The sequence below is a fragment of the Onychostoma macrolepis genome, chromosome 03, assembly GCF_012432095.1.
Source record: "Onychostoma macrolepis isolate SWU-2019 chromosome 03, ASM1243209v1, whole genome shotgun sequence".
NCBI classification, from domain to species: Eukaryota; Metazoa; Chordata; class Actinopteri; order Cypriniformes; family Cyprinidae; genus Onychostoma; species Onychostoma macrolepis.
In genome coordinates, this window is record NC_081157.1 from 18,786,716 (window position 1) to 18,807,873 (window position 21,158).

General features: G+C 36.8%; 1 protein-coding gene across 5 annotated transcripts in view; it reads left to right on the top strand.

Annotated features, from left to right (window-relative positions):
* The window catches only part of LOC131533630 (glutamine-rich protein 2), a 30,548-nt gene extending 11,267 nt beyond the window's left edge, over positions 1-19,281 (top strand). The window contains exons 6-20 of one of the 5 annotated variants that reach the window (XM_058765981.1): positions 798-883; positions 3,723-3,880; positions 4,198-4,303; positions 5,154-5,432; positions 5,582-5,704; positions 5,778-5,852; positions 5,948-6,112; positions 6,482-6,600; positions 7,156-7,221; positions 8,090-8,191; positions 9,390-9,578; positions 10,723-10,888; positions 10,960-11,071; positions 17,274-17,393; positions 18,671-19,281. In XM_058765981.1, coding sequence (XP_058621964.1) covers positions 798-883; positions 3,723-3,880; positions 4,198-4,303; positions 5,154-5,432; positions 5,582-5,704; positions 5,778-5,852; positions 5,948-6,112; positions 6,482-6,600; positions 7,156-7,221; positions 8,090-8,191; positions 9,390-9,578; positions 10,723-10,888; positions 10,960-11,071; positions 17,274-17,393; positions 18,671-18,837 — 2,033 coding nt within the window. In that variant the 3' untranslated portion in view covers positions 18,838-19,281. The remainder of the gene's footprint in view (positions 1-797; positions 884-3,722; positions 3,881-4,197; positions 4,304-5,153; positions 5,433-5,581; positions 5,705-5,777; positions 5,853-5,947; positions 6,113-6,481; positions 6,601-7,155; positions 7,222-8,089; positions 8,192-9,389; positions 9,579-10,722; positions 10,889-10,959; positions 11,072-17,273; positions 17,394-18,670) is intronic. The other 4 variants (XM_058765990.1, XM_058766000.1, XM_058766008.1 and 1 more) reach the window with 4 other exon arrangements.
* The last annotated feature ends 1,877 nt before the right edge of the window (positions 19,282-21,158 follow it).

Consider the following 21,158-nt stretch of genomic DNA (forward strand, 5'->3'; position numbering starts at 1 on the left):
TCTGTGGAACATAAGATATTTAATTGCGATTAATCGTTTGACAGCACTACTTTAAATAAGTACACTTATTTTGATGTGTTGACTAATATACTAAAGCACATGTAAAGTATTTGATTATAATGTAACTGTAGCGTGTTATTCAATTTGAAATTTACAAGTTAATTTTATTAATTTAGTATATTTTTAAATGTACTAAATTACAGCTTGTAATTAGAAATATATTAAAAAACATGAAATACAAGTTTTAATAGAAATGACATGTTTATGAAAATATATTTTAGTTTACCATAAATGCGTGTCAGTACATTCATACTACTTTACCCATATTTCAACAGACAAGCGAAGTAATTATGAAATTACCTATAAAAGCACTCTAAAGTTCAGTTTATTGCATTTAATATAAATTTAAACAATATTCAATTTTCATTTAATTGCAATTTCATTCAGTTCACACATAAGTACATTCTTTTAAAGCATATTATTTCCATAATAAGTGTTTTTTAACAGTATGTTAAAGTGTACTAATTTTCACAAGGGATCTCTTTAATGTTACCATTGGAATAAACAATTTCCCAAATTATTTCATTAGATAAACTGTAGTTTATAGTTACCAAGAAACATATAATTAATATTTTTGTTTGCATGTTGCATCTGCACCTCATCCAATCAAATATCCCTCTCTTAAAATGTGTTAAGAATACTTTTATAATGCAATTTTTATTCAAAGTAGTTACTATTAAGGTTGTGTGTGTGTGTTTAAGTGTGTTTTTGCTTGATATGTTTTGTGATTTCTGTAGAAGAGAGGCAGATTCCTGACCATGTGCCAGAGCAGCTGAATCATCTGAGGACTCTTGTGGACAGTCTGCTAGCAGATAAAGAGAAGGTCTGACAGAAACACTCACACTGACTATGATTTTAAAATCAAAGTAATAACTACTACACCTTAAACTGTCCTTTAAACCTGTCATTTCATTGTGTTATTGTATCAGATTTAACAATCTGATTAAGCTGATTTTATCTTTACAATATCTGTAATTATCTAAACAGAGCCTTACCTAGACTTATATTGTTCTTATAAGTAAAGTGTGTTATTTGTGTCAGTCAAACAGACTCATGTCGGTGACTAAGCAACCAGTGCCGGGCTATATATATATATATATATATATATATACATATACACACAGTTTTGCTCATAAGTTTACATATCCCCTGCAGAATGTGCAAAATGTTAATACTTAAAACAAAATAAGAGGGATCATAAAAATTGCATGTTATTTTTTACTTAGTGCTGTTCTGAATAAGCTATTTCATATAACAGATGTTTATATATATGCCACAAGACAAAATAATAACTGAATTTATAAAAATGACCCTGTTCAAAAGTTTACATACAGACTGTCTTTCTGTTTTGTGATAGTTGTTCATGAGTCCCTTGTTGGCCCTGAGCAGTTCAGCTGCCTGCTGTTCTTCAGAAAAATCCTCCAGCTCCTGCACATTCTTTGGTTTTCCAGCATATTTGAACCTTTTCCAACATTGACTGTATGATTTTGAAGTCCATCTTTTAACACTGAGAACAATTGCGGGACTCATGCATAACTATTACAAAAGGTGAAAACATGTACTGATGCTCAAGAAGGCCACACAATGCATTAAGAGACGGGGGGTGTAAACTTTTTAAATTGAATGATCAGGGTAAATTGTACTTATTTTGTCTTCTGGGAAACGTAAGTCCAGTACTAAATGAAAAAATATGATCGTTAAACAAAATGAGAAAAATTTACACATCATCATCCTGTTCAAAAGTTTACATCCCCCGCATCGTAATTCATTGTGTTGCCTTCTTGAGCATCAGTAAATGTTTTCACCTTTTGTAATAGTTGTGTATGAGTCCCTTAGTTGTCCTCAGTGTGAAAATATGGATCTCAAAATCATACAGTCACTTTTGGAAAGGGTTTAAATATGCAGAAGATGCTGGAAAACCAAAGAATGTGCAGGAGCTGCAGGATTTTTCTGTAGAACAGCAGGCAGTTGAACTGCTCAGGACCAACGAGGGACTCATGAACAACTATCACAAAATAAAAAAACAGTCACGGATCATCCAGGAAATGACACACAGGTCATCGGATGCCCATTTTCCACAAGTTGATTTGATTCTTTAGGGTCTTAATGAAAAGTCTATAACATACTTTGGTTAAAATTTCTCAATGGTAGTGTAAAAAACACCTTCTTTACCCTGTCAAAATCAGCTCTGTTTTCATCAAGCCATTATAGTCCATGTTGCTTTAAATGCTAATGAGCTCTGCTGACCCCGCCCCTCTCTTCCGTGGGGTGACGAGCAATACTGTTTACTTTAGCTGCGAAACTGGCTAACTAGCACGTTATTAGGAAACGCGATTTGCAAAGATTCATAAAAACCCTTATACTCACTTCTTCTGTAGATGAAGCTGGATCATGAATGATTTGCGTGAAAATAGACGCATTTAAGCAGATCGGGATCGGCGCATTCACTTCAAAGTGAAAGTAACGTTAATCCTCTGCATCTTCAGCGGCTCAGATGTCGGGAGTAACTGACGACTGCTATATTCATTATTACATCCAACAACACAGCACCTCAATCAGAGACATAATAGGTGTGTTCGACTTGAAGCAGCACTGAGCAGATGAGTGTGACATCAAAGTACCGCGAGAGCGATTCGAAAGCATCAGGATCAGTCTGCTCTCTTATCGCTCTCGTGGTACTTTGATGTCATACACTGATCATTCTGCGCAGCGCCGCTTCAAGTCGAAAACACACCTATTGTCTTCCCCTGCAACGGAGTCGACACAATGGCAGACAGCACTCAGCTCACTCAGGGCGGGTCTAAGGTAATACGGTCCTGCCAATCAACTATTGTGGGAGGGGCCTGTACAGAACTACGGCATTCTGACAGGAGTCTCAGAACAGCCTGATTTGAGAAAGGGGATTTTAAAATAGGGATTTTGAAAAAACCACTGGGTGGATTTTTATCATTATAGGATGGATGTGTATACACACTTCCAACACACATTTATGTTCAAACAACTTGTAACGTGAATTTTGAATTAGGTCATTTTTATAAATTCAGTTATTATTTTGTCTTGTGCAGTATATGTAACCATATGTTATGTAAAATAGCTTATTTAGGACCGTACTAAATAAAAAATAACATGCAATTTTCATGATCCCTCTTATTTTGTTTCAATTATTAACATTTTGCACATTCTGCGAGGGGTATGTAAACTTATGAGCACAACTGTTTATATATATTTGCTGTTAAACATGATTCTTTGAAAAATAGCTTGAAATAATGTGAACTGTTGGCTTCAGCTATCAATTAACAATTTCAAAACTAATTGTTCAAAATCCGTTTCCTTACCGGAACACAACTGTTGCACTCTATTACATTTACACTATTAAAACAAAAAGCATATGCATTTCTTTAATTTTTCTTTTACATTTCTAATGCTGCTTCAAGTTCAGTTCCAAATTGTTGTTTTTTACCTCAATTAAAATTAATTCAGTTCTCAGTTCAATTCTGAATGGCACACAGCCCATGCTTAAACCACGTTTTTCCTTAATGATGTCCCCAAAATGAGGTTTTTGATCAGATTTAGTTTACTTCCGGGGAAGTTTTATGTAGGTCCAACACACACACATAAGCAGGAGCATAAGCAGCATGTTACAGTCTGGATAACTCCTGTAGGTGTCAGACGTGGAGAGTGTGTTGATGGACATGAGGACAGTACAGGTGTGTGAGAGTTCAGACTCTGCAGAACAGAGCACAGGTGCAGGTGCAGTCAGCGGTCAGGACACACACTCCTCACAGATAGAGCAGCTGAACCTGCAGACGGCTCACATCAGGTACTAATCATCTCAAGTCTACCAGCCACTCATTAGAGACATGGGACAACAATTTTGTATCCCACAATTTTGAAACAGCAAAATTTGCTTTTAGTGGTCAAAATTGGTCATTGTGTTATAAAACCAATGAGAATGCAGCATCAGAAGAAAGATGTACAAACACATCTATATCATTTTAAACTGACACTATGTCAGAATCAAATTGTTCCTCAGTTTTCTGAGACTTATTCTTTTATTAGCAGTTAATAAATTAGAAAAGAAAGCACAATAAAAGTATTTTTACTGTATGTCACACACACACACACACACTCATGCAGGATTGCAGTACTGAAGTTGGATGCGAAAGTGCAGGAGCTGATAAGAGAGAAGATGCGTGACAGAGCAGAAGAGAGATACAGTGAAGACATATACATACAAGATCAGGTCAGACAGACAGAGTTCGTCTGGGTCATATGTCAAACATTCATGATAAATTAGTTATATATATATATATATTAGTTATAGTATATATTATATATCAGTGTTCTGCACTGCAACATTATTTTGATTGTGCTTTTATATGGGCATGTCTAGTTTGCTTGACTTTTTCAATTAGTTGCTTGTTCCCTCCTTGTATATTTTCATATATTAAAATGTTTTACAAAAAAGGCTTTACACTATCATCCAAATGTTTTGGATCAGTATAAAATTTATTTTTAAAAGAAATCAATACCTTCATTTGACAAGGATGCATTCAATTAATCAAAAGTGACAGTAAAGACATGATAATGTTACAAAAGATTTATATTTCAAAAATATGGCCTTCTTTTATTAAAGAATCCTGATTTCAACATTGATAATTTTAAGAAATGTTTCTTGAGCAACAAATCAGCAGATTAGAATGATTTCTGAAGAATCATGTGACACTGAAGACTGGAGTAATGATGCTGAAAATTCAGATTTGACATCATAGAAATAAAATAAAATATATTCAAATAAAAAAACAGTTATTTTAAGTTGTAATAATATTTAACAATATTAATATTTTTGCTGTATTTTTGATCAGATAAATGCAACCTTGATAAGCAAAAAAAAAACATACAGGCTACACAAATTAGTTACATATTAAATACAAAAGATTACATGATTTCTTCCCTGCATAATTTTTTTGCATTAAACTAATATCTTGCAATAATCTATACAGTATATCACCCACCCTTATCGGGCTTATATCTGACCACTGTATTGTTATTTTTCATGAACATTCTTTTCATATTTTACGGTTCACCTGTAGTTAAACAGCCTCAGGGCTATGATGGAGGATATGAGGTCCTCCTCGTCCTCTCTACTCTCACAAAGTGGACAGCAGGAGGCAGTAAGCTTCAGCAAAGCAGTTGAACAGGCCCAAGGCTCAGGTCAGGATCAGGCTCAGAGTACAGGTCAGGATCAGGGTCAACAGCAGACAGGAGGTCAGGGTCTGGAACAGGAGGTCAGTCAGTTGTCCCAGTCTTACAACAGACCTGAGGACAAGACCACTCACCTCATGAGCCAGGGACACGAGGACAGGAACAAGGTACATGACAGAGAGAGAGATGAGATTTTAGGAAACATCTGAGGCAAAGCTAGTACTTAAATGAAACTTACTGAGATGTTGAAGTCTCCTGAGTTCCAAAAGATCACTGAAACGTTCTTGTATGAGTCTGTGATGTTGTTTTTCTGCAGAACACTGATCTGGTGAACAACTTAGAGGGAGCCATACTGCAGCTGCATTCCGAGTGTGAGAAACTCCACAGAACATCCAAACACCTGATGGAGGAACACAGCAAGAAACGAACACACATCGACGTGAGTAAACAAGAGAGCCTCATGGCAGTTTTGTGAAATAAGACATCATTTACTTAGCTTGTGGTTTTTCCAGCGTCTGTTCAAGATAGTGGAGGAACTGGATGAAAAGAAAGCTGACAAGCAAGTGGTGGAAATGGAGATTGAAATGGTGAGTTGTTTCAAGTTCATGAACTCTTTGTGACCGTCCCCACTGGACCATCACAGTCACTCTCAGTCAGTGGATGTCATCTCGTTGCTCTTCAGAAAGCAGACAAGCGGGCTCTGGAGAGCAAGGTGAGCCGCATGCAGTTCGACAGCATGGCAGAGCAGCTCAATAACATGTTACAGGATCTGCTGAGTAAGATCAGCGGTCAGGAGCAGGACTGGAACAAGGTGATCGAGAAGATCTCCACTGAGATGGACTGCAAGGTGAGAGACGGACAGACAGAAGCAGTCCTTCTTTAAAGTCATTTAAAATATTTTCAAACCTTTATGAACTCGTATAACTTCAATTTCTCACTGTTCTATCTTTTCCATAAAAAGTTTGGAGCTAAGCATGATGATCATGTTTCACATAAAATGTAATTAAAAAAGGCATCATTTCTTTTTTAATGTCTTTTTCATTTGGGGTGAAATGTGACCTGGACATGTTTTTGTGAGATTTACCCAAATACACGTTCATTTTTAATTTAATTAAATTTTTTAAATAATAATTTAAATTTGCTGTTTGTCACAATCTCACAAACCCCGTGTACTTCCATCATGACTATGATTTTGTGCATGTGTCTTGTACTGTAGTTGAACCGGGTTGAGCTGGACCCTCTGAAGAAACAGCTTGATGATCGCTGGAGGACCATTCATAAGCATCTGCAGACACCTCCGATCCCTGAGCAGGACGACGCCGCTGGACTCAGGAAGTGAGGCACCAGATTCACTTTTTTTAATTAATATATTATATATAATTATTTAATATATGTATATATTATATAATACTAACAATCAGCACTAATCCTTTTAATGTATTTAATTTTATTTCTAATTTAAGTTTAATTTGATTTTTGTCTATTATTAATTACTGTCTAAATATTGTATATAAGTTTTGTCTTTTGATATGTTAACTAGATGAGCACACCTGCATATTCCACTGGTGCAATGTCAAATTTGCGAAATTTCTGAGAAATTGGTGAAATTTCACCAAAAGGGTCCATTCTCCACTGATGCACAAAACACAAAACTCACTTTCACACCAAGCTTCATTCTGTTGATCAATGCAGCTTATTTGCGTGAAAAAAAATATATACAAAATTTCTATTTGTGTGAATTCCTATTGAAATGACTAGATTTTGCCTGCAACACTAAATGTTTCCGCACCTTCAGACCTGTCAACACACTCATGGCAGTTCATAATTATTGTGCGTATTGTGTTGTCACAAGCCTCACTGTCTTTGTGTCTTTCTTACTCTGTGTCAAAGACAATTAGTGGCCCGGTTTCACTGCATCTCCTGTGATCGTCCCGTGGATATGATGACACCAGGACAGTACGTAAATATTATAAAGGACACTTTTTGATAACACTTTACAGTAAGGTTTCAATTGTTAACACTAGTTAACTAAGAAATATACTTGTAAAGCATGCATTAATCTTAGGTAATGTTAATTTCAACATTTACTAATACATTATTCAAATCAAATTTAATTTAATGAACCTGAGCTAATATGAACTAACAATGAACACTTGTAACATCAGCTAATGTTAAATGTATCGTACATTTTTTGTCAAAATGTATTAAAGGTATTTAAAAAATACATTAAATTGTTCATACAGATCATACATCTTCTATCATGTATATTTCAATTTATTAATATTTTCTGTGGGGCTTCAGTTGAGATACTATTACAGTTTTTATCAATATTTTGAATTTGCTGTTTTCTTTGCAATTTTGCAAAAATTGTCATTTAAAAAAAAAAAAAAAGAATTTAGTCAAACTAAATAAAAATGAAAAATGTTGCCTTGGCAACTAGCTAAAACAAACAAGTTTAAGTTACCCTATTTGAGTTAACATTTAGTTTTATAAGTAACAAAAGTTTTATTTATTTTTTTCATGGTTTTAATTAGTTTAATAACCCTGGGTTCATTTGAAAGATGTTTTCTTTTATAAGCAGTGAAGCAAAGTTTAGTTTAGATATTAGTCAATGTAGTGTGATTAGTCAAAATGCAGGAGGCTAGTTGACAACAATGTGATGACAATAAAACTATAAAACAACAAAAGAACAATAAAAAGATGAGTGCAATTTCACTTTTCTAAGACTAGCCTGTGTCACTTGTCAGTGTTCTCATTAGACATCCTTACACTGTTGTTGTAAACGCTATAGTAACGTCTCTCACAATCTCTGTTTTTTTCACAGGAACTTGGTGAGCCTGCCCTCTGCCCCAGTACTGCCCTCTCACAAGTCCAACCGGCCCTACACTGTGTATGAGCTGGAGCAGGTGCGCCAGCACTGCAGGAGGTGAGACACAGCTTTTACTGTGCTTGTCCAGCAGGGGGAATCAAAACCCAAACTTGCTCCGCTGTGTTCTGCAGATACCACACAGTATATCTGACATGAACCTTGTTGTTCTGTACGTACAAAAACTTTTTGTATTTTAGGACAGTGTTTGAGGAACTAACAGGAAGTATTTGGACACACCTAAAAATGTATCAACTCTTTGTGTAATAACCACTAAAAACATCAAAACAGGTGGTGTTTCTTTTAAAGAATAAAATCACACAAGCACACTTTTTCTAGCAAGAACATTCACAGAAAGTATTCAAGCGTACTCTTAGTAGGTCTATACTTCTTTTCAAGGTTATAGTATTGTAGTTTATAGTAACAAGTCAGTTTTAGGGTAGAATAGCTTAGAGTAAATATTAAGTCATTACCAGAATAAATAATTAATACCAGAATGAATATTTATTACCTATTTATATTTATTATTTATATTTCCATAAAATATTTATTTTAAATAGCAAGTGTCTAAAAATTGTGGCATAAATTCACTGATAGTGGAGTTGAAGCACTTAAAGTACATAAAAAGGTTTCTTTCAAGTATAAAAATTAACACCTAAATAGAAACCCAGTAGTGTACTTAAATTACAAAACTAATACAATTGTTAAACTAAAAGTATGATTAAAAAAAAAAAGAAGTATACTTGCAGTATACAGTTAAACTATTAAAAATCGGTAGTTCACTGAGAGTATACTTCAAAGTGTACTTAAAAAGTGGGCTTGAAGTAGCTAGTTCACTAGTAGTATAGTTGAAAACAAAATAAATATGTTTAACTATATACAAACTAGATGTGTACTCAAAATTTACTACTTATGCACATAAACATTTGTTTTATAATTTAAAAAGTGGGTCAATTTTGTCCCATGAAGAATTGAAATAGTACACTTACAAATATACTGCTAGCAGTATACTTACTACATAGAGTACTTGGAATATATCAAATGAAGTATGCTTTTTATCAGAGATTTCTTTTCTAGCTATTTAATGAAATGATATTAAGGTGTCCCATTTTTTATCCCAGTGTAAGCAGTGAAATACTGTCCCCATGACCAGTGGTGGTTAGTGATGAGGTCTTAATAAGTTGATCATTGAGTTTATTTGTCTCAGCCTGGAACCAGGTACTAACCAGGATAACTTTGAGACGGCTTGTTTCGACAGAGGCTCGGTGCAGGAAGAGCATAGCCATGTTTTAATATGCAGGCAGATAGATCAAGAGCCCAGTCAGTGTCCCAAATCAAGGACCCCAAAGCTCCCATACAGCCAGGGTCTGCCAGAAATTTCACGGACCCTCTACCAGCCCAACCTGGGTCCAGCAAAGAGGAGCAGCAGTCGGACCATGAGCAAGCAGTGAGTTAGACTCATGACACACAGAGCAAAGCTTTCGTAGTTAGACGTCAGTTTTACAGACCAGCCACAGATATCTACAGACTCCAGAAAATGTCAATTTAAAACTCTCTGTTCATGCACTCTTAAGAATAAAGGTTCTTTATCGGCTTTGATGGTTCCATGAAGAACCTTCAACATCCGTGGAAACTTTCCATTGCACTACAGGTTCTTTATAGTGAATAAATGTTCTTCACACTAAGAAAAAATGGTTCTTTTAAGAACTGATCACTGAAAGGTTCTCTGGGGAAACAGAAAACCCCTTTTTGGAATCGTTTTAAAGGGATAGTTCACCCAAAATGAAATTTCTGTCATTAATTACTCACCCTCATGTCATTCTGAACCCGTAAGACCTTCGTTCATCTTCAGAACCCAAATTAAGATATTATTGATGAAATCGGAGAGCTTTCTGACCCTCCATAGACAGCAACGCAACTGAAACATTCAAGGGCCACAAAGGCAGTAAGGACAACAGGTGCATCCCAAATCGCGTACTTATGCACTATTCTATGATGTTTTGTGGTATAAATAATGCAAATACTGTGTTCACACTGAAAATGCACTTGGGCACTTCATGCACTCAACTGTCGCAGCTTTAATTATGTAGCGAAGGGGGCGGGGCTATCAGACTCTGATTATGAATCACAAAATAACCTTGTATAATTCATACACTATATGGATGAGTACATAGTGTATAGTGCGTCATTTGGGACGCAGCTGTTAAAATAGTCCATGTGACATCAGTGTTTCAAATGTAATGTTATGAAGCTACAAGAATACTTTTTTGTGCGCAAAGAAAACAAAAATACCGAATTTATTCAACAGTTTCTTCTCTCCAGTGTCAATCTTTGAACCACTGATGTCACATGGACTATTTTAACGATGTCCTTACTACTTACTGTGGGTCTTAATTGTGGTAGTTCCCTTGCTTGTCTATGGAGGGTCAGAAAGCTCTCGGATTTCATCAAAAATATCTTAATTTATGTTCTGAAGATGAACGAAGCTCTTACAGGTTTGGAACGACATGAGGGTGAGTAATTAATGACAGAATTTTCTTTTTTGGGTGAACTATCCCTTTAAGAGTGATGTTTTATTGTCTTTTGTGCAGTGAGAGGATCCCAGAAATGGCCGATTACAGTTACCTGTCCCGTAACTGTGGGGGCAGCCACACCCTCACCTACCCCAGCCGCCGCTACACCCGCCTTCAGCACATCACCCACCTGATCCAGAGCGAAGAAGAGAGTCGGCCCATGTCCTCTGGACCGCCCACACAGGTCTGCCACAGAATCCTTTGAAAATGTCATAAACAGTGAGTATGTATGGACCATGAGCTGTGTTTCTTCAGGCAGCAGAGGTAGACATCTTAGGTTTGGATGGACAGGTCTACAAGGGCCGAATGAGCAGCAGAGCAGTGAGACTCTCCGAGACAAAATTTCCCACCATCTCTCCTCGAGAAGGTAATATCACACATCACACAAGACTCCACACACAGTAATAGCCAGAGGGAATGTTTGCACAATAACGACCCTACAAGTTTTATTAAACCATCAAATTATGAGAAGTGTGTTATATCGGGAAGAAGAAAACACAGCTACAGCTAATCATGAAATATGGGTTTTGTTTAACTATGCAAATGCTTATAAAAACAAGTAACTCGCAGGAAATAAAGCACACTTTGACTATAGTATAGTCCGTTATTAATATTTCATTGGTTCACCATTGTTTTTGATCCTCCTAGACATTACTCAATAAGCTTTGTGCATGTATCATGCTTAATTTCTTGCAAAGCCTCCTTAAATTCCTCCCAAAGCTGAGATTCATTCATCAGCTATGAATTTCCCAAAGGTTTTCAATGGAATTAAGGAACACTCTCGCTGCTCGCCTGCATTGCGTATGTGGTGTGTTTGGGATTATTGTGTTAGAAATGACACATTCAGTATGGCTAACACCTGCCATAGTGATTGATTCAATTATAGGCTGGGAATAATGAGAGCAAGCTTTGTATATTAGCTTTGGCCAAAAATGATGTCTGCACGATTCGGCATGTTTTGAAATCACAAAATAGGAAAAATGTCTGTTTTCCTAGACAGCAATTCCAGCCATTATTATATCCTGTATGACACAGTATCCATTCCCGTCACTTCTAAACATTTATAAAGCCTCCATTTACTGTAATGAAAGCTTTAAAAGTTCATTTAAATATGAGAGTTCTGTCATTATTTACTCACCCTCATAATGTTCCAAACCTGCATACTGCTATTTTTTTTTTATTGACCATGCCTGTCAATTTCCAAAAATGACAACCAAACTATAAAAACACCATTTAAGAATTATAAATGTAGTCCATATGATTTCTGTGCAATATTTTAAGCATTCTGAAATCATATAAACAGGCATTCTTCTCCACTGTAGCTCTCAAATCTCAATTTTTGTATAATGCTAATTCTTCAGAAGACTTGGAATAAAGCACATGAGTTACATAGACATCTTTCATGGTGCTTCATGGTGTAGCTCCACCTCAGTGTCCATTTACCTTCATTGATTTCTCATTAACATTATTCATTTTTGAGTTTCAGCACCTAGAAATAGAAATATCATGAATTTGAGAGAACTGGTTATGAACGTCTACGGAGCCCCTTAGGCGTATTTCATATTGTATTTCAGTGCTTTTTCGTTGCAACTTGTGTGTTCTCTTGCAAAAGTATCGCATTCCCTCAAGAACCTTTACATTCTCTTTCAAAAATATTGTGTTCCCTCAAAAAACCTTTGTTTGCTTGCCAATCTTTTGCATTCTCTCACAAAAGTACTGCGTTCCCCTAAGAAACTTTGTGTTTGCTCGCTCCAGATCTGGAACAGCGTTGACATGAAAACAGTTGAGCACATGAATGACTGATTCTTGAGCTGTAAGCTGTTCATTGATGGTAGGAACTTCTGTTGTGTTCAGGACAATGTCCAGACTGAAGTCTATACAGGGGCCTCACAGCCCTGATCATGCTTCCCCTCACGACTCGTTATGCAACGCAACGCAATGAATGTTAACATGATAGCATCATAATATCCATCTGCACGCTTGACCCACTTTTTGCTCATCTCGCAGTGGACGACAGGGGAGAAGAAGAGCTCCCTGGTAGCAGACAGAGAAGATTACTGAAACTTTGATTCAGAGTTATGTAGAGTGGTTGGTTGTGATGCAGTTTTATTCAGGACTGAGGAAAATAGGACTGAAGGAAGAACAGTGGGGCTTGAGATTGGACTTGGTAGGGGGCCTAGTTTAATGTTGCTTGCTGGAAAGAACCGAACATTTTCTGTGTTACATAATAGCAGAGCAGCAACGAGAAACCATCTGGAAGTGACAGCAGACCTGGAAGAAAATTGGTCTCAGACCTTGCCCTTCGTTGTACCAAATCAAAGAAAGACGGTTGAAAGTCAAACAAACAAATGTCATGCTTGACCGAGCAAACATTTGGCAGCTTATCCATGCCATGCAGTAAAGAGATGATTTATGAGAAAATGTGTCTAGTGTTGAAGGTCAGAAGTTGCTGTTTCCAAACAAAGGACAACAGTCACATTCTTGAAGAAAATATCTCCACAGAGGAACAATGATGTAGAAACCATTCCAGACAGACCTACCATGAGACCATTATACCGTTGTTTCGGATTCAATTACATTTTTGTCATGTAATGAGCAATCCATTGCCTCGTAAAAAATGTCCTCACAGTCTCTTACCATTGACATTTCTCTGATTTTGTTGTAATTTTTGACGGAAAAGTTTTTTAATTCTCTTCAGGAAAACAAATGTGGGTTGAAGAAAAGGACAAATCTTTTTCAAATCTAGTTAAAACAAGTTCTTGGAAATGTACTCTTTGTATTTATGCTGGTTTTGAAAAAACTTTTATACCTTTTTCAGAATCAGAAGTTTAATGACTAAAAATGAGGTGTAACCATCATGCAAAATGTAATACATCTAGAATATATTTTCCCTGCACCTTGAATAATAATATAATTTTTTTTTTTCATTTTTATATATATATATATATATATATACAGTGGGCACAGAAAGTATTCAGACCCCCTTAATTTTTTCACTCTTTGTTATATTGCAGCCATTTGCTAAAATCATTTGTTCATTTTTTTCCTCATTAATGTACACACAGCACCCCATATTGACAGAAAAACACAGAATTGTTGACATTTTTGCAGATTTATTAAAAAAGAAAAACTGAAATATCACATGGTCCTAAGTATTCAGACCCTTTGCTGTGACACTCATATATTTAACTCAGGTGCTGTCCATTTCTTCTGATCATCCTTGAGATGGTTCTACACCTTCATTTGAGTCCAGCTGTGTTTGATTATACTGATTGGACTTGATTAGGAAAGCCACACACCTGTCTATATAAGACCTTACAGCTCACAGTGCATGTCAGAGCAAATGAGAATCATGAGGTCAAAGGAACTGCCTGAAGAGCTCAGAGACAGAATTGTGGCAAGGCACAGATCTGGCCAAGGTTACAAAAAAATTTCTGCTGCACTTAAGGTTCCTAAGAGCACAGTGGCCTCCATAATCCTTAAATGGAAGACGTTTGGGACGACCAGAACCCTTCCTAGAGCTGGCCGTCCGGCCAAACTGAGCTATCGGGGGAGAAGAGCCTTGGTGAGAGAGGTAAAGAAGAACCCAAAGATCACTGTGGCTGAGCTCCAGAGATGCAGTCGGGAGATGGGAGAAAGTTGTAGAAAGTCAACCATCACTGCAGCCCTCCACTAGTCGGGGCTTTATGGCAGAGTGGCCCGACGGAATCCTCTCCTCAGTGCAAGACACATGAAAGCCTGCATGGAGTTTGCTAAAAAACACCTGAAGGACTCCAAGATGGTGAGAAATAAGATTCTCTGGTCTGATGAGACCAAGATAGAACTTTGGCCTTAATTCTAAGCGGTATGTGTGGAGAAAACCAGGCACTGCTCATCACCTGTCCAATACAGTCCCAACAGTGAAGCATGGTGGTGGCAGCATCATGCTGTGGGGTGTTTTTCAGCTGCAGGGACAGGACGACTGGTTGCAATCGAGGGAAAGATGAATGCGGCCAAGTACAGGGATATCCTGGACGAAAACCTTCTCCAGAGTGCTCAGGACCTCAGACTGGGCGAAGGTTTACCTTCCAACAAGACAATGACCCTAAGCACACAGCTAAAATAACGAAGGTGGCTTCACAACAACTCCGTGACTGTTCTTGAATGGCCCAGCCAGAGCCCTGACTTAAACCCAATTGAGCATCTCTGGAGAGACCTAAAATGGCTGTCCACCAACGTTTACCATCAACCTGACAGAACTGGAGAGGATCTGCAAGGAGGAATGGCAGAGGATCCCCAAATCCAGGTGTGAAAAACTTGTTGCATCTTTCCCAAAAAGACTCATGGCTGTATTAGATCAAAAGGGTGCTTCTACTAAATACTGAGCAAAGGGTCTGAATACTTAGGAACATGTGATATTTCAGTTTTTCTTTTTTAATAAATCTGCAAAAATGTCAACAATTCTGTGTTTTTCTGTCAATATGGGGTGCTGTGTGTACATTAATGAGGAAAAAAATTAACTTAAATGATTTTAGCAAATGGCTGCAATATAACAAAAAGTGACAAATTTAAGGGGGCCTGAATACTTTCCGTGCCCACTATATATATATATATATATATTACTAGAATTGTTTTCTACAAATATCATGAGTAATTACAGTAATTCATGAATATAATTTTTGGGAAATTAGACCACATGACATTTTATAACTTAAGCCATGTCATAAAAGAGATTATTGACCTTAACACAATCGTGAGGGCTCTCTGATATTGTTGTTTTTGATGTTGATTTGAGCTTGATTTGGCCTTGAAGGACTTGCTCCTGCCAGTAGATACACAGACATGCTGCTGTAAGCATGTAAGATATGCTGCTGCATGAACAATCATTCATAAATCCCGTAGCAGATCTAGACAGGTGGTGCTGGGGGAGGTGGAGAGTCTCAGAAGAACACTATAGCGTGCTGCAGGACCAGCCTTACAGTGAGCTCTAAACCAGACTATTTAAATGTTGAACAAGCAATCTCATTGGCTGCGGAATCAGCAATCAAGCTTGTGCCATGCAGTGAATGATGTGATTGCTAGCAGATTGCATGTTAAGGACCTTCAGTCTGTGCCATCTAGAGTTTCATGATTGAACTATATGTTTTTTTTCCCCATAAGAAATAGTAATAAAGGTTTGTCAGACAAGTTTATATCTGCTGCTGCATGAATAGGCATACATATACAGTATATATATATATTAAGCCTACTATATAAGAATTGTATTTTTATTTAATACTCACTTTTTAATTTAAAATATGATCGTGTTATCACACTTTATTATTTTGTTTATCATCTAAGTGCAATAATACTAATATTACTATTTTAAATTATTTTTAGTGCTGTCAAAATTAGTACGTTGGTGATTAATTTTTCCAGTTTTCCAGATGTTGTCAGGCCATATGTCAGTAAAAACAAATTTTCCTGTCCTGTCAGCCGTTATACTGTGCTCGTAGAGTGTGCTCTTCAATTGCACGCAGAAATACAGAGGCGTGCGCTGTAGCCCGTATCATTTCATATTTAAGCACCAATGAAACTACGAGCGTCAGATCCGTGTCACGTTCAGCAGCGGCAGCTCTTAAAGTAATAGCAGCCAAATAACCTAATAACCCAACTGCTGTCATGACTGTTAAACAAAGAGAAAAGAGGAACTCAATAACCTTTGGAGCTTTAAAGATTCATCTATATTTAATTTAGAAGTTAGTGTTTGATAATAACTTTATTTAATTTCTGTATGTTCCGTACTTGCTGAAGGGCACAGGTAAATATGACATTTATTACAATGGGTTTATGTGAAGATTGTTTTAAGTTTACTTAAATTAGAAGTTATGTTTTAAAGTCTAATAAAAGTTCAAATTGATAGCTCTCAATTGTACAGTAATGTTAGTATAGTCAACATTACATATAGTCAGTCAATGGTTAAATATTAGGAAAAAAAAAACAATTTTCTAGATACATCAGTAGTATTGGTATCAGTGATAGGTCCTGTCCCAAATGACTTACCTTCAGTCATAAAAAAGATTAAATTAAACAAATATTAAAAATATACTGTCTTTATGTTGTTTCTACTGTACATTAATTTGAAGATTGAATGTGAAATTATTGCAATATTAAAGTATATTTAAAAACTTTAATGTTAGATGGGATTAATCTCGAATAATCGCGATTAGTTTCAGGAAAATATGCGATTAATTAGTTATCAATTGACAGCACTAATTAGTGGTTATATTTAATAGGTCACACTACGTGCAGTGTGAGCACCAAACAAAATCACCAGGTGCTCTCATGAGAACCAGACTAAAAAACATGTATACCTAAATCCTGTGGCAGATTTGGACAGGTGGTGCTGGGGGAGGTGGAGGGTTTCAGAGGAACTCTATAGCATGCTGCAAGGCCAGCTTACAGCGCACTCTGAACCAGACTATTTAAATGTTGAACAAGCAGCTGACTAACTGCAGCATCAGCAGAGGCCAATCAGCTTGTGCCATGTAGTGAATGAATTGCTGTCAATGTTCTCATGTCTGCCATTTGAATCGTTGATGCTCTTGCAGGCAACTGGAAGAGCAAAGACAAGGTCAGCCGTTCACAGTCCCAGAGGTCCAGTGGAGTGGACGCTGGCCGTGGAAGTCCCGCACGGCCACAGAGTGCCAAGACTCACCACAGCCGCTCAAGTGGGTTATGAGGAGCTGACCTTAAACACACAGATGAGAATAAAGCCGTTAAAGTTGGCTGTAAATGAACACTGGCTGTTTACAACGCAACCTATTTTAGTTACAAGGCTAACGGTGTTCAAGAGCTGCTAACACTAAGGTGCTGTTCTTGACCTTTGAACTTTAAATACCCTGGCTATGTCCAAGTTGAGGCTCACCAGGTTATGACCTGTGTGTATATCTTATCCATGCCTGAGCTAATAGAGAAGTCAAAATATTCAGTGGTAAACAAAGACAGGTTGTGTTTCTGGGTGGCTCCCAAGTTAGCATGTGTGAAATGCTAAGGTTGCTAAACTGTTTCTTGTTTTTAGGATTAGTGCTTTGAACAAACCGTTAACAAGGAGAAGTCAACCTCATTGTGACTTAAGCAAGTTGAAAAGCTGTCGTAAAAGTGTCTCTCTTTAAGTACATTAAAGGGTTACTTCACCCCAAAATGAAAATTCTGTCATTAATTACTCACCCTCATGTCGTTCCAAACCCGTAAGACCTTCGTTCATCTTCGGGACACAAATTAAGATATTTTTGATGCATTCTGAGACCTGTCTGACCCTCCATAGACAGCAAGGATCCTTACACGATCAACGTCCAACGTAGCAAGGAGATCGGTAAAATAATCCATGTGACATCAGGGATTCAACCATAATTTTACGAAGCTACAAGAATACTTTTTGTACGCAAAGAAAACAAAAATAACGACTTTATTCAACAATTCGTCTCCTCCGCGTCACCCTGTAGTGCCATTTTGGAGAATATCAACTGAACGCAAACAGCGTATGCTCTTCTGTGTCAGCTGCACCACGCAGATACGCTGTTTTCGTTCAAATCAAAGTGTAAATAAACGTAGTAAATGTATCCGTGTGGTGTGGAACGACATAAGGGTGAGTAATTAATGACAAAATTTTCATTTTGGGGTGGAGTAACCCTTTAAGTGGCCTTTTATTTCAGTTATTTGATATAATCTGCAAATACAAGTATATATACAATTTTAAGTTGCATTTTAAGATAAAATAAAATTTTATCTGCACTACATGTGCACATTCAGTACAATTAAGTACACTTCTTTTTCACAAGGCCCTTTAAAGGAGATGTTTTTAAGTCATTCTGTGAGCGTCTGACAGATGCCTCACATGTTTGTCAGTTCACGAGTTGTACGTGATGCAGTTGTGATCGTAACTCACACTTGAATGCTCTTTAACCTTTGAACTCTGACCCCCCTCCCCCCCTCTCCACTCCCACAGCATCCAGCACTTCGATGAAAGATCGGCCCCTGTCCTCTATGGACTGCCTGTCCCAGGACGTCCCGCTTCAGACCTCATTCCATGACACCACCACAGAGCCGAAAGAAGCACTGGAGCTCCACAAAGAGCTCAACCAATCAGAAGAGGAGCCGGTGACATCACTCTAGAGATCCTCCAATAGGAGCCGCTCCATTGTCTGAATGAAATGTTTACAGCAGTGCCCAACACAAGCTATATATGTGAAACAGAAGGTTCCTCTGTAACATTGAGAATATCTATATAAGATTTAATAAATGTTTTTTGCGTAAGCGTCAGTCATATTAAATATGCAAAACATTGTTTGTCATCCAATGTGATTATTAATTTGCTTTTACATTCTAAACTCTCTCGCAGTGTTGATCTGAATTTAACCCAGTACTTGTTGGTGAACATTTTTTCAATCAGTTCAAACCAGTACAAAGTATCTGGAATAGATTCATGTCTGTTTCACCTCAAATCTACCTCTTACAACATACAGCTACTGCTTTAATAAACAGAAATTATCTGTCAGATTTATTATTCCATTGAAGTATTAATGGTGATAATCTGTTATTTCATAGCAACAGTTTGGACAGGACCCTTTTCTATTTAACATGACAATGCCTCTGTGTATAAGGCAAGGTTCAAAAAGAAATGACTGATTCAGTCAGTGTGGAAGAACTTGACTGGTCTGCAGAAAGCCAGCTGAACACCTCTGGTGTGACTTTAAATGCAGATCTTGAGCCAAAAACTCATCACCAAACACCAATGACTTGTACATATGGGTTCAGTCATTTTAGACACTTCCAAAACTGTTGCAACAGAGATGGAAATACAGTTTTTAAATACATGAATTATGTTTCCATCATTGTAGACAGTTTTGGAAGTGCCTTTTTCTGTTCTAAAGAAGGGGGTGTCCCAATACTTTTGTCCATATAGTGTATGTACAAGTCACTGGTGTTTGGTAAAGAGTTTTTGGCTCAAGATCTGCATTTAAAGTCACAGCAGAGATGTTCAGCTGGCTTTCTGCAGACCAGTCAAGTTCTTCCACACTGACTGAATCAGTCATTTCTTTTTGAACCTTGCCTTATACACAGAGGCATTGTCATGTTAAATAGAACCTGTTCATTAGAAGGGGGTGACCCAATGCTTTTGGCAATATAGTGTGTTTCTGTAACAGCACTGGTGATAACGCAATGGTCACCGTTACAGTGAGCTATCTCGCACTGAATCTTACACATGTATAACACGTCAATTTACTAAACACTTATCATAAGCATAATTGAGGTCTTGCGTTAAAATGATGTAAATGCTGATGTTTTAAGTTTTGTTTGGAGCGACTAATGACTCAATTCATGACCTTGTGCATTTACCATTGTTGTCACCCCATTTCCAATTTGCCTTTTGTTTTTAGAACAATCTGAGGTCACAGATATAAAGGTACAAAGTGTACAATTTTACCATGTGCAGACCACACGCTTCCTGTAGTGCATCAAAGACGTCATTTCCAAATTACTGACACAGGGTTTCATCGGAAAAACAAAACAAAACAAAAAAATCACATATGGTTGACAATGTATTGACAAGGTCATTTTAAAACATATTGTAATTAATGAGCAATGGTATTATTCTGATGTAAAATGGTAATATATGGTACAAATTAAATAATGGTGATATTATATACACCATGGTACTATTTTGTAAAGAACTGTAATGTATGTAAATGCAAAGATTAATAGGTTTATGCAGAAATGACAATCTTGCCATTATTTCTCCCAATGTAATTCCAATCCAAAATTGCTTCTTTGGAAAATAATATATTGAATTTAACAAAGATACTAAGTGCAAAATGTAAAAAAAAAAAATGCTTTGTGTTATACAAAGTGAATGTGGGGCGGATCCTGGGCACTGTCAACCACAATAAATAATATCAAATAAACCATCATAAAAGTCTTCTCAAGTCATAAATCGAAAGTTGTCCACAGCATATCTCTCAAATCTCATTTCATTTTGTGTAAATTTTCCCCCCTTTTCAAAGACCCAATCCACATTTACTTTGCTTGTATGCAAATTACCAAATTTTGGTAAAATATTGTTTGTAGTACCATTCTTATTTCTTATCCTCACAAACCATCAAGTAAAGAACATTTACAATTTCATTCTGCTCGTACTTAAAATCTGAAAATGTAACCAAGAATGTGAGAGCAGAATGAATTTGGATAAATGGTTTATTAAACCAAACTTGTTCTTTTTTTGTTTAAGTTCAATGGTACAGTTTTACAGAGAATGGATTTACAAACCATGTACAAATCTCGGTTCTGCTCGTGTTGAAGTTATACACATATATGACAATTTAACCAAGAATGTGTAAACAACTCAAATGTGCGCAAATTTACACAAATTCAATTCAAAATGATGGATTTATGAATGTTTGTGTACATCATTCATGGAGCCATTCTTGTGTAAATTT